Here is a 14814-nt window from a genome sequence, read left to right as displayed (position 1 = left end):
GTACGGGACAAATAACATGTTCTTTTACGTCAAAACCAATCCCCACGATCAAATGTACCGACCGCTAAACAGAAATGTCGGCTGGCATAACCAGAATTGTGGGCTAGAGTAACCCTGCGCTACAACAAAATGCCACTGTATCCACATTTCCTTATTATATTCCCGATAATAAAGTTTTGAACGAGACTTTGCATTACAAAAATACCGGAACTGAACGAAATCCTCTAAAACTCGAAAATAAAATTGTAGGCTAGAGCAACAAGGGCCGGCAACCAACTTGCCTAAAGTTAAACAAGTTCATGGGCGCCATCTTGTGCCATATTTGGGGAACGAGGTGTTGTTGTACCGATGTTATAAGGGCTAGAATGAAGTCGAAGGGTGGATTTTGAACTTTAAGCTATATGCTTCCTAAATATATAACGATATTAAGCATAAAAACTATCTAATGCGTTAAATTTGACCACAAACACAACGTAGAACCATTTTTGGTCATTTTTTCGAAGATTTTATAGCGTTACGCCAATTTGACGCTGTAAAATGTCTCCGCAAATTACCACGAGGGCCGCAAACATAAATCTGAAGGCCCGGCGGGCCGCAAACTTTGCCACATACATATTTCACAAGATGAACTACAAATCAAAATAATATATTGAAACAGTTAAATCTACAAAAACACTTTCATTACTGGGGAGCTTAAAATATGAAGAATCTTATTTTTTTTCTTGAGTAAAAACAAGGTACAATATTTTTGCATATGAGATGGAAAATATGTATTTAGTGGTTCATCTACCTTGAAAACTCACCCTTCAATTTCAATATTTCTTTTTTTATTAGAATTCGGTATTGCGTGTTGCAGTATAAACTGACTGGAGGAAAATATTTTACTCAGGTTCAGTTTTGTAAAATCGCCCCAAATATATATTTATGACAATTTATTCAGTCATATCTACCAATATTGGATATTTCCATTGTAGGCTAGACAAACAATCCGTTTAGTAGCAATAGATCTTCCTCTGTTGTACTTTTTTGACTGTTAAATTACATTTTTCTACAAAATCTGCTTCAATTTATTAGAAATTTTACAGTAAATAGCAAAATCTTTTGTGAGAGAATTTCTGCACCATTCATAAATGAAGGAATTGTTTTTTAAGTTCTAAATTTGATTAAAAAAAAACTTCAGTTTCGTAAACAGCTGGTAAAAAATAATGGGGTTATTAATAGGTTGCTAATATGCACTAATGGGTGTGAGATTGTATACCGATATTGTTTTAAGCGTGACAGTCTAAATACTGATATATCTAAATCAGGGTTTCCCAAACTGGGGGGCGAGGGGGCGAGCGACAAATTTTAGGGGTCGCGAAGGACACACCAATTTCACACAAAGTTCGATATTTATTGAAACTAGTGCAAAACCTAAATTTCACGATTTCGATTATGATCGGAGTAGCGGCGCGCTTGCATAACAATGCCGGCTTTGATTGTTATACCCGAGAAGTGGCATATTTTTCAAATCACCCGCGGGCCGCACAGAAGTATCTAGCGGGCCGCATGCGGCCTGGGCTAGAGTAACATTTTGCACCAACAGAAGACATGAGGATTCGTAAAATATACGTAAACACTAGATGTCGATAGATACCAAGAGCGAAAACTTGGATTTCCGACGGAAATTGACAATGATAACTATTTTTAAAACTGTACATTGCTATTAGGTGAATGAAAAAGATTATGGGAACAAGTACAATATAGAAGAAATAGAGAGAATATGTGATTGAACAAATTTCAAATAAAATGTGAAGTCAGTAGAAATCATATTAAACATCAATATAACACGAAATATGGGTATGAGGTTTTTAGTGTCAAAAGTTTAACTCAAGCTAACCTATTATACAAACCTGATCAACGAGAGAAGTGATATTTGTCAAACAGAAATCACGATAAATTAAATTTGATAATAATAATAAATATTGAAGCAAAAGTAATGAAACGAGAAGAACTTATCTTCCGTATTAACTGGAGAGAGCGATACGACCATGTCGTCATTAAAGTCAGCTCCCACCAAATTACTATACTGTATTACTTACTATTTAAATCAGCACGTTATGTGATATTGACATTGCAAGAAGATTCCAATCTGACAATGAATAGTTCAAATTGATGTAGCCTACTGCAATAGTATGCCAGAAGAACTATAGGGTAAAAACCTTTTGAAAATACTGTAAGTTTGTAAATTTGGTACATTACGCTAGTACTGCAATGTACTGGGCCACTCTAGAGTGCTCTTTCATTATTTAGTGCTTTAATACAAATGGTACTGCATAAGATCATTACACTATTTTTCTAATGTGACATGGTAACAATATATGTATCATTTTTCTGTATTGCACAGATTTCTGTATAAGATTTTTTACGCTGGTAATCTAGTATTCTATATTTTTCCTATTTTAATAATTTTTTTCCATGTTTTTTTTTATGTTGTTTATCTGAAATTAGTTCTCATTTTGTAACCTTTACGACAAAGAGGGAAATCCAGAACCGAATAATTTACAATTCTGAACAAACACCTTGAAGTCTGTCATCGAATCTGGAATATTCTATATTGAGTCATATTAAACCATTGTAATTCATATAATTAACACAAAATAGGAAAAATAAATGAATGGTGGAAATTTTCACCACAGATATCAGAAATTGAATGGTAGCCTGTTTTTTTATCAATCTTATGTACGGTGAGTTAAAAACACTAGAAACCCTGAACGGTAATTTTTAAATATTTTTACTACAACCGGCATTTTTGCATATGTTATTTCTAACCCCCATCTGACAACGTCATTCAAAAAATGACGTCACTACGACGTCACAATCAGGTTATAGAGCTTGCTAAATTATAGCGACGTATATTTTAGATAACATAGCCGGGTGGGGGTTAGGAATGACATATGCAAAAAAATTTGCGCCAAGCCTACTGTAAGTTATTGAGGTAAGAAACTACATAAACCCCAATAATTGTCACATATTTCCACCAAGACATTAGAAGGTTTGTTTTATTTTTATTACCTGAAAATTGCAGTCAACTTACCGTCCATAAAGCGTTTGTTAACTACATTTATATGTGCCAATATTGTGGAATTATTATTGTTCCTTTTGATAGAATTGTTCTATTGTATTGAAGCAAATTACTACCATATTTTATGTCCCGAAGAGTGCACTTCAAGATGCTTCTGTAGTATGCGAACCAAGATATCGCAGTATGTGTACCAGGTTAGGTTTAGGCCATAATGTGGCGTCAAAGCGTTCTCATCCTGTGACAAGGCTTTCAAAAATCTAACCTTTAACCTGAAACCAAATTTTTAAATCAATGGCCGTTTGATAAAGGTATAGGTTACTACAAAACAAAATTTTGAAAGACTGGTTATTTTCAATACATAATTTGAAAGTCTGTCGAAACTAAAATATTATTTACTTTCTGTTAGATATTGAAACTTTGGCTATTTTTGCGCTATGATTTTTACTGTTTGGAAAAAATATCAAAACAATCCCAATTTCGTCAGTGCGCTTACTTTTTTGTCATATTTTGTGTACATTTGGATTTTACGGGTCTGTAAAAATAAACTTGGCTTAGAGGGTATGCAATAGGCGGCCTGTGGGCTACAACCCAGGCCCGGAAGTGTGGCCCTTGTGAGAAGTCAATTTTTTTTATACATGGACATGCCTGATGTAAGCGTAGGTCGCTTACGGGCTAACTAATCTCATACCCGACATGGACTGGTACCCGGACGAGAGGCCGTGGTTCGCCATGTGATTAAGTAATCTTATCGGCTACTACTACTTTTAGTTAGTTATTTTTTTAGTTTCTCTGCTTGCCAACTATGGCCCGTCATAGACTTCTCGAGTTTGTTTTCTCGAAACTCAATCTATTTACCAGTATCAAATTTCATGTGAGAATTTCCGGCCGACAACAAACTTACCAAGCGATGTGAAACGGTCGGTAGTTTTGAAACAGTTGTTTGGTTATGCAATTTCGCAGCCGTTCCCAAAGTATTTGTTGGTGCGGCGCCACATTTACTCGAAAACAAACATACGACGCACTTACACGAAAAAATGCTGCTTTTAAACTTTTAAATGAATCTCAATTTTCTGTTCGTTGATGTGTATTTTATGCCTTTTAAAGTTTGTAAACATGTAGGTATAAGAAAACAGAAAACCGCTGGTGTGTCGAGTATTTGTTGTGAACTTTGTTTGACTTTGAATGCGCAAAATAAATGCAGGGATTGAAACAAGAACAGGCAAAGCTGAATTGTTAAATTAAGTTTTGGTTCATAATGTATTATTTGTCAGCTGGTAGACAGCAGTCGAAGTTGTCGTGAAAAGCAACTCAGCAATAATGTATTGCAATATATCAGTGGTTCCCAAAGTTGATTGACCGAAGTTGATTGGCCAAAATTAGAAGTGGAAAGATATTCGCGGGCCGGGAGAGGAAAGTGCCCGCAATAGGCCAAACACATGAAGTGGCGGGCCATATTAAACCGTTACGCGGGCCGTAATTGGCTCGTTGGCTGCGGTCCGGGAATCACTGTAATATACGATATATCTGTGGATTTATATCGTGATATGTCTGAGTGTAAACTGAGCAGAGTTAAATAAAATATATGCCATGAATAAGAATAAATATATGATACGGTGACCGTACATTTGAACCCATGTACATTTGAACCCATGTGTATATCCGCGGGTTCAATCAATATGCGGGTGCTAAAAACCATGGGTTAGGTTAGTATGAGTACAAATATCTGTAAAACCAAAAAAAATTTCATAGGTGCAATGGCATGCAGGTGCAATTGTCGTGGGTTCAAATGTAATGGAACCATATGATACAGTCACTTTATCGCAACAGTTTTACGGTCATGAAATATTCTACTTTCGCGCGAAGCATGGTGCATGCCAGTAACCAGGATTTGATAAGTTTAGCTTTGAAAGTTGAATTCGTGTTAAAATTGCTTTTTCGCGCATAATTTATGTAACGAATAATACTAACCTGGAAATGCAGAGATGTATATACTTTGTTGAATTTTTAAATATTATGACGACACAAATCTTTGTTTTTTACAGATTCTCTCGTTTTAAATAATCATCAACTATGACATCACCAATAGTCACTTTAGTGCTATTTCTCTCACTTTCCATACTGACGAACGGAAGAACACAAGATAGAATTTGTTTACAATTAGACAGTGAAAATTGGTATGTAGCAAATTTTGCAAAGTAATAATTTGATAATTTTACGATAATTTTGTAATTATCAGATTTAGCAGCGACTCATTGATAACAATATAAACCTCTTGTTTTGAAGACTATATTGTTCAGTCTCAGTGGATGTTTCTTGTTTATTGTCGTAACAATAACCAATCAGCAATAAGCCTACGATAACGTAACAACAGCAATTCATGAAGTCGCTCCGACACTTCTTTCGCTCCGACAAATATTCAAGCATGGTTGTAAATACGGCGGTCTTGCGTGTTATCCGTCAGTTTTAATTTGTGCTTTTAAAAAATAGTTGTAAATCAAATAACTCGATTGCCATTAGGTCTTCCGATGACCTTTAGTTTAATTGCAATAATTAAAAACTGATACCGCAAATGCCGCAATAGACCAGTCTAAAATTAGCCATCCTGTAATCGGCACGTGGTTTAATGTTTTGAATGAAAATGATAATTTTGAACATGTGAGCCAGTTTGTAAGCGCTAACTCTCCAAAACACTCTCAAAATGGGCGTTTACAATGTTGCAGTGGGATGGGGATAATTTTTCAGGGGTCAAGGGTCGGGTAAACGTCCACAATAAGAAATGCTGAAAGATTCCGGTTCTAAATCTTCTACCTATGAGCGAAACAACGCCTTGTGCTGAACAACTTTATGAAAATAAATAATGACTAATATATAAATTTATTTCTAGTGCTGAAGTACAGATCCTTCCGGGCAAAAAAGGCCTGAGAGGGGACAGAGGAGTTCCTGGGCTCAAGGGATCACAAGGAGAAGTTGATTATAATGAACTTGAAGCCTTGATCGATAGAAAAGTCAAAAGAGGTGAAATCTACAAGATTGTTTCATTTGCTATTGTAGATCTATATGCAGAGCTGTCTGGTGAAATCCTCAGATGGATAATATAGGACTTACATATTTAACCCGGGAGAGAGGAAAGCCGATAAGACGGCTTACGCATACGACGAACCACGGCCTCTCGTCCGGTTACCAGCTCATGTCGGGTATGGAGTTTGTTAGCCAGTTAGTTGTTTTGGAAGCATGGACTTGATGGTGGATGAACCACCCTACAACGCAGGAGTTCAGCAATCCTATTGCACGTAACTAACCCCGCATGGGTTTCAAACCTGCGAACCCACGCAGAGCAATCAGAGGTGCGATGGCGAGCGGTTTGTTAACGCTTATGACGGTGCGCCATACCGCAGAGTTGGATTTATGACTTTTGAACCAGCAATATAGAAATGAACAACTTTTCTACAAACATTCGAGAGTTATTCAACATTTTTTTGTGCCAATATCATGTCATAGCCTACCATTTCGAAACATCTGTCATCATCTAGAACAGTGGTTACCAAACCGCGGCCCGTGGGCCTATTACGACCCGCGAAACGATTTGACATGGCCCGTCGAACTTAGTGAATAGTTTAACACTTTGTTTTTACCCTTTTGCGTTCTAGATACCGCCAATTCGTAATATTTGCCATATTCGTATCAATTCAACTATACCGGTAGCTTAATTATACGTACCGGTATCGGTTTCGGCCCATAGCGGGCACTTCTATCCCGGCCCGCGAATATCCTCCCACGTCCAATTTTGATCAATCACCATTGGGAACCACGGATCTAAAATCTTTCTTTAATAATATATTCCTTGCTACCTACATATAGGTGCCGTGCCGTTTACTTACTTACGTGGCATTTCAGTTGCGTCCACCAACATTATTTCTTTGACCGTATTTTGTGATTTTTTCGAAACATAAAACGCAAATGTATGTGATTTCATTGTTAGTAGACAGTTGTTCTGATTTCATAACATTTGTGTTTAGCAATGGAAAAGCAACGGGCAGAAATGAACAAAACAATGAATGAATTTCTGAGAGGAATAGAGAAATTAGAAGGAAGAGAAAGCACAAACCCCTTTGCAGTTGCCACATCTGCTCCATCCGTTTCACCGAATCTTTCTCCGCCTCCTGGATTTACTGAACAAGGTTTGTTGCATTAGACTAGTGATTCCCAAGTCGCGGGCCAATAACTGCACGCGTAACGATTTTAAATGTCCCGCCGAAGTTGAGTGAATTAGTTAAACTTTATGTTTTTACCTTTTTGCGTTTTAGATACCGAAACCGCAGTTTAATTAAGCACGTGTATATTCGATATATTCGTGTATATATTTCAATTTTACCGGTATCTTAATTAATTGAATTGTTACGATTATACACATGCCTAAACTGTGATAATGATGTAACAATTGGGTGTATCTATAACGTAAAACGGTAAAAACATAAAGTCTTAAACGCTGGGGCGCGCCCCACAAGGAAGGCGTAGACAATTTTTTGAGGGGGCTTGAAGCTAATTAAAAATAAAAATATTTGTTAGATTTGTTTTGATGCAAAATGGGTTTTCCATCCCGGTACACGGGAAGACAAAAGCGCAGAACCAGGTTAACTGTGAAAGCGATTTACGATGTGCATTATCCATCACAAAACCTGGAATTAAACATCTTGTCAGCCGCAAACAACTGTACTAATAAAAATAACAGCAAGCTTTTTTTTAAAACTTTTCTGCGACGCACAGAGATAAAGAGGCTTCCGATGCGTGTGACGTAATTACGTAATTACGTTTCGTGAGGATAAGACGCTCGATCGGCGTTGTAACGTAACGTTTGAACGTCGCGGCGAGAATGCATTATTTGAAACTTCCATCGTCCTATGTTTACATCGTTCAATTTCCTCGTTACGTCAGATCAGTATCAGAAGACTTTATTCATTTTAATCAGGAAATAACAAACTCAAATATCTCTGATGCAAACCGTTTCAATCTACAATGAAATATTTTTTTGTTAGTGTATTGTAAGTCTTTGAAATATTAATATTCTCGACGGATAGCTTTGTTGATGTTATGCTGTTATCTTTATTAGTGATAAATTTATATCGAACACACGGCGAACACAATTGTTAAATTTAATCTTCAACTTAATCTTGTTAATTAACATTGAGATAGTTCCCGGGATTTTTGTTAGAAATTAAATTAATTTTTCACTTCGAGTGAATAAAATTCACCCAGGCTAAATTCAATAACTGTCATTTCGACTTCAAGGCATAAAATAGTTGTTAAGTCAGTATGCAGTGCCATATGAACTTGGAATTTTTCTCGTTTTCATATATTCGGTTTTTGACGTCGTCGATTAAGTAAGACATATATTTTCATTAATGTGATTTTGGCATATATTCACACATGGACAGAATAAAATACAAAAATATCACACTCGAAAGCCGTCTTTATCTAAACGGAAATTGCCAATTTGGCGCCATTGTGTCGGGCGTCAAAATTCATTTCCGCGAGGCAGTGTGACGTCGTCTCGGAAGTGAGCGAAAATGATCTACGTGAGGTTGACGTAACTTGTGATGCAGCGTGAAATCTCAATATTTTTACGGAATTTATAATTCAGAATTTTAGGTTTTATTTCAATCTCGTATCTTGCGATTACTCTGATAAATTTTATACATTGTTATTGCCTCTACCGGTTGATGGTATTTTGCCGATGATAGCTTAAGTAGGAGCGACGCTCTGCGATGCGCATTCACGCGGGGTAATCAGAGCTTAATAACGCTCAGCACGATGAGCCACACCGCCGAGCCTGAAGATAATATAACGAAAAATGGAGAGCATTAACAATCAATATGCAGATGTATGATGACACACTTCGATCAATTATTATAATTTAACAATGGATAATTATTTGAATTACAGATATTGTGCGCTATGACGGAAGAATATTCATACCGTTGGCATCTAGAAAGGTTCGTAAAGCATCAGCGATCGCCAAATGTCAACGAGCAGGCGGGAAATTAGCTAATATATACAACCAAAATCATATGGATAAGATAATGGCATTCATTCGTGACAACAAGTTGGACGGGGTTTCATATAAAGACTTTCATCTCGGCATGGCATTCGACCCTCTTGTAAGTTGAATATAAAAAGCTTCATCAGTATTTCTCCTAACTGCACATATCGTTCGAATTTATTTTTTCAAAATTTAAAAAAAGTAAGTTGTGATGTCATAATATTATAAAGTTTGCCATTATTATGTGTACTTTTGTGTACTGCACCTTCGCTCCAGATAAGACTCTGCCTAAGAGGAAATGAAACGTAGGGAGATTGATAGATCCAGATTGAGTGTCTGTTTCAAACATTCTGTTTCATTTATTTAGTTATGATTGAGATACACTTGATGTGAATGAAAACGCTAGGAAAAAAAGACATGAAACACATTCACGATGAACAGGACGCGGAAAAAACAATGTTGGTAAACGAACAGCGACACCCGTGATTAAAGTCTAATATTGATACAGATTGAATAGAAAGAAGTCGAACAATATATATAATTATTAAAAATAATAATGTCCAAGAATTAAATACATTACAAAAAACTCCGGGCACCGGGAAGTACCGGTAACTTCTACCTGCCATAACTTTTTAATATAATCAAATTGTTCTAATAACTAAACATCTAATATGGTTTCACTTCTTTTTTTAGAATCAGATTCTTCGTTTCCGAGACGGAACTGTGACATCACACAGGGGTTTCAAATGGCTCTTAGGGACTCCAACCAATAGGCAGGGTTATTATTCTACTTTCACAAACATGGTTATCAAGATTCAGAATGATTCAACAAGCCCATATCAATACATTTACAACTACCCAGATCGTAAAGAGTACGTCCTTTGTGAAATTTAAACTTCCATCCACCTGTTGCAGCAAACTTTCAGATGAAAAGTTAAGATGGAGAAACTAGTTACGTGTAAATACTACGTATATCCCCAGCTTTTTATTTTATTTTTTTGGGGGGGGGGTGTTTCCAAATTTAGGTCCTCCCGCCGACCCTACCAATCGTAATACACGTAATAAATACGTAATAATACGTAATACGTAATAATACGTAATAATAAATACGTAATAATACGTAATAAAAATGATAACCATTATTGTTATGTTTTACTTTTATTAATAACGGTAAGAAGTGTTTTAAATCCTTCAAATTCATCTTCGTCTAAGCCGATGTGTGTATAAACCGACCCACTGGTTTGGCAACTTTTTTATTTTTCAAATTTTTATTGCTGCTACCTTAAGTTACGAATTGAAATACATATTTATATATGATAGAATTTACCCCTTTTTATTTCCGGGGGAGAGGAAAGCCGATGAGACGGCTCAATCATATGGCGAACCACTGCCTCTCGTCCGGTTACCAGTCCATGTCGAGTATGTGATTAGTTAGCCATTTATTTGTTTTTAATTAATGGGCGCTTGTGTGAACCCCCCTTTGGCAGTGAAGAGTCCAGCAATCCTCTCGCACATAATCTTCCCCCACAGGATTCTAACTGCGAACCCACGCAGGGTAATCAGAGGTGCAGTGGCGAGCGTATTCCTAACGCTTAGCACGATGCGCCCCATCACCGATCTGGAAAAATGAGACCGTTGATTTAGCAACCATGTTCATTTATAAATCTACTGAGGACAATAATCCCCTCTGAATTTACAGTTTGATTACCAATTATTCTATTTCTTAGATGTGCTCAACAAATTTCATTATTTTTACCTTTTCTTCATATTATGTGATAAATACAGGGTGTCCATAAAGTTCCTTTACAATTTCAATTTTGTTATGAAGTCAGTTCTCATTATGTCTCAAGCAGGTTTATTGTTTTTTAATTTTAAAAGAGTAATTGTATAACTATTCCTACTTCATTTGATACATCTGTGAGGGCCAAATCAATAAATGGTATCGATAAATTCCTTTCTAATTTTAAAAATTGTTAAAGACTTCATGGACACCCCATATTATTGAATTGCTTTCAGCTGTTTTTGTTTGTTTATTCAAATATTCGTTTTATGTCAAAATAATTAGAGAAATTAGAAAAAAAGTTGGAATTCACTAAAAAAGTGATTCATATTTCACCAAAGATAGTTCCGTATATAAAAATTCATGACATATTCAGTACCTAATTTGAAATTCAAAAATTGTAATATATCGTGGCTCGTATTCCAAACATCTGAATTTATCGTTATTTTTGCAAAATCTATCAATATTAAATTTGAATCGTTCAATGCAGGAGGGAGTGGGCAAATTACCGTCCACCATGTAAATACACTATGTACAAACAATACAAAAAAGCGTAAAAATGCTATTTCAGGAGAAGGGTGGGGGGGGGGGAACCACTGGTTTAAAGCAACAACAAAAATACAACTCGAGCACCGTCAAGCAGGTAACCATAGGAACAATATTTTAAAGACATCACAGAACTAAATACAGTATCGTGTTTCCTTGAAAGTTCTTCAGATAAATTTCAAATTACGTTGTACAGTAAATTGGTTAGGTCACACTAAATTTCTCGCATAGATGAGATGCCCAAAGAGGTACGGTGTCAAACGTGGATATTTTTTTGTCTTACTGTCTGTGTTACCCATGGCCGTGGGTTTGTATATTATCCCTGATTTGTCATCTTACACAAGCTACCCTGCAGAGGCGAGTAATTTCCATTTTGCTTTACAGTATCATATATTAGGTAAGCCAAGGTTTCTCAAACTTTTTGGGCCGCGGAGCCCTATTTGTGATTCTTAGTTTTGACGGATCCCCATCCTATGCCGTATCAATTTCTGTGCCTAACCAACGAAGAAGAATAATGTTTCATTTACAAAACAACAACATAAACGACGACATTTATGTGATGGATGAGGTTGCATTGGACTGCACAATTTATCGAATCTCGGAGCAATTTGTGACAAGCAAACCCGTAGATCGTACGGTAAGTACGGCAATTATCAACCTGTATTTTGTCATCATATTAGTAAGAGCTGGCTGCCTCATACATGTAGGTCATTGCAGAAGGCTATGAAATTTTAATTGCTTTTCCTGACAGCAATGGATATTAGTCCCCAAAGCTCAACCAAAACGATGCAATGGCTTTTGGATTGAAATCAATCATTAAAGATTGATCAGGTTCTTTTCATATCGTTGCGGACCCACTGTGCAGTCATCATGGACCCACAGGGGTCCACGGACCCCAGTTTGGGAAACCCTGGGGTAGGCAATGCAAAATCAGAAAGATTTCATTCCACAGGGCCTTGTTTAGAGCGAATGTCATGAAGAAATGTTGTATTGAAAAAAATCATGCTCGTCACCTCACCCAGGTTGTAATATGTATTTCAAGATTTTTGGTTCAAACCCCGTGCCCTAATTTCATAAAATCGAGTGCCTTAATAAGTCCCTGAAAGAAGTGTTACATAAGTAAAGCCCAAACTACACCAGCATAAGCTTATAAGATATGTTTCAGAAGTTTATTATAGATACAAGAATTGATTAAATATATGTGACCCCACTCTCTTCTGTTCGGTGATAAAAATATAAGTTTTGGCCCATTCATTGAAAAAGGTTCGCCATCCCTGCTATAGATATATATGGAAGCAGACATAACCTTGGAAAAAATAAAAATGATCCTCAAAGTGTAAGTATTTGATCATATTAAACAATATACACTCCTATAATAATATAGATTCAAGGATTTGAATGGAAACTTGCGGAACTCCGAGGCTGCAGCAGAATCCCGGTTGGAAACCGATATAATAACATCCGATGATTTCTTCAACATTGGGCAAGGCGGACAATGTGACACATTTACTGGCATCCCGGCTACGGGGGCTTTCAAATCGATGTCTCTTTAAACCAGGCTACACCCCAGAGTCTCGGAGCCGACTGGGGTACTTGAAATGCATCAATATAAACGAGGGGAATTTATTCTCTCCCTGCTCACAGAAATGCTTCACTGCACCTGCTTCGTAATATGTCAGCTTCGCGGGCAATATTCGGGACGCCCAGACCCCCGACCGTAGTCGTGGAATGGAAAAACGGCTGACCGGTCCGGACTGGTAACCGAAAAACGGTTCTCATCAGACAACGGATGCCCGCGTCCAGCCGCTCGAAGTCGCGCCGACGAAAATACCTAATCCGTAATTGGAAGAAGAGCTTAGTGAGCTCAGAAGCAAAGAGCCTCCGAATGTAAATTAAGATTGGGTTTAAAAACTCACTCCGTCCGACGATCCGGTATCCCATATACTTGCCAAGGTACCTGCAGAAGTCATCCCGGCAGAGAACAGTAACCTCACCGCCGTTGAGATGGAAAGGCTCACTGTCCGCGGCCATCGTGCCTCCAGAACGAACCAATGCAAGAACACAGAACACGACATTTGGATGGTTTGAATTGCATTCCGGACCATCGCGTAAACTCTTCACATATTAGGTTTAGAACACCTAAAGCAGGGGTTCTCAAGTCTCAACCTGGGGTTCGCGAACCCCAGGGGTTCACGAGAAGATTTCCAGGGGTACTTGGACGGCAGTCGAGTTTTTGTGTGTTGCTCTTTTTAATATCATTTATTACTACCAGAGGAAAATGCTTGCCGATTGAAACGTAGATTTTCACTGATTTTGCGTTATTGTGATTGTGACGCAACAATGTGAAATTCACGGCTTCGCAGGCAAACTGAAATCTGTAAGAAAGCGTGCTGCAAGCATTGGAGAAAGTGATTATGCTTATTGAAACTTGGGGAAGATTTTAGGAATTCATTAGTTGGGCAGACGACAAGGATCAATGCGCATTACGGGGGTTCGCGTCGATTGTTTCGCGACTCAGGGGGTACTTGACAAAAAAAAAGGTCAAGAACCACTGACCTAAAGGAAACGCACCCTCCTGAGGAGATGAAGTCTGACGATCACCCGGCGCAGAAATCAGGCTCTGATGCCGCACGCAGCCACGATATCAACGACTACCTTTCGGAGTCCCTATTGACATAACTGCGCACGGGCCTGGAGGCGCGTTTAGGCGAAAATTCCCTCATTGGAGGTCGGATTTGACCGAAGAGAGGAGGCTTTAAGTCCATAGGAAGGGGAAGAAGTTTTACTCTACGGGGAGGATGTTCTGATGTAGACAGACTCAATGGGTTTTGTCTGGGCAAACCGGGCGAAGATGAAGAGGGAGCATAAAAGGTGACATTTTTTCTCCCGGTTTAAATTTTGAGTTAGAATAAGTTTTTGAATCCGGGGAAAATAAAGGTGGAGTGATGTTTTTAGGATGTGAGAAATAGAAATTATCGGTTTAGCTAAAGATGAGAAAAGCAGGAGAAATGGGAGGGGAGACAGGAAAAAAAGTTGCGGCAGAAGATAAGGAAATGTTGGATGCAGATTACTCCGGTATGGGAGAAAAAGGAGAACTCGAGGATCGAGCTGAGGGGCACGACTTGGCCGACGAGCACCCTAAGATTGGAACAGGTGACAATCGGAGAGGGGTACGGGGACACCGGTTTAAATGACAAGTCCAATTTTGCGGGGAGGTTGAATTATGCTTCTCGCAACGAGTACAAGAAAAGTTTATTATTCCGGAACGCCGGTGCATAAAGTTTTTAGTAAAAGGGTCGGGGATGCAAATTTAATTTTAAAAGATTTAACGGAGCAAGAATATATGCCCACGGATCGCCCACCTACGAGAACAGTGGCATACAGAGG

The 14814-nt window shown here is 37.8% G+C and overlaps 1 protein-coding gene across 1 annotated transcript; it reads left to right on the top strand.

The window, feature by feature from the left end:
- Positions 1–5101: 5101 nt before the first annotated feature.
- LOC120330183 (uncharacterized) lies at positions 5102–11415 on the top strand. The gene is made up of 5 exons (XM_078118741.1): positions 5102–5238; positions 5949–6079; positions 7081–7242; positions 9005–9219; positions 9795–11415. Exons 1-5 carry the CDS (start codon positions 5135–5137, stop codon positions 9993–9995), a joined length of 813 nt encoding a protein of 270 aa, XP_077974867.1. The 5' UTR covers positions 5102–5134; the 3' UTR covers positions 9996–11415.
- The last annotated feature ends 3399 nt before the right edge of the window (positions 11416–14814 follow it).

Source organism: Styela clava, chromosome 12, assembly GCF_964204865.1.
Source record: "Styela clava chromosome 12, kaStyClav1.hap1.2, whole genome shotgun sequence".
NCBI classification, from domain to species: domain Eukaryota; kingdom Metazoa; phylum Chordata; class Ascidiacea; order Stolidobranchia; family Styelidae; genus Styela; species Styela clava.
This window is presented reverse-complemented; position numbering and strand designations above follow the sequence as displayed.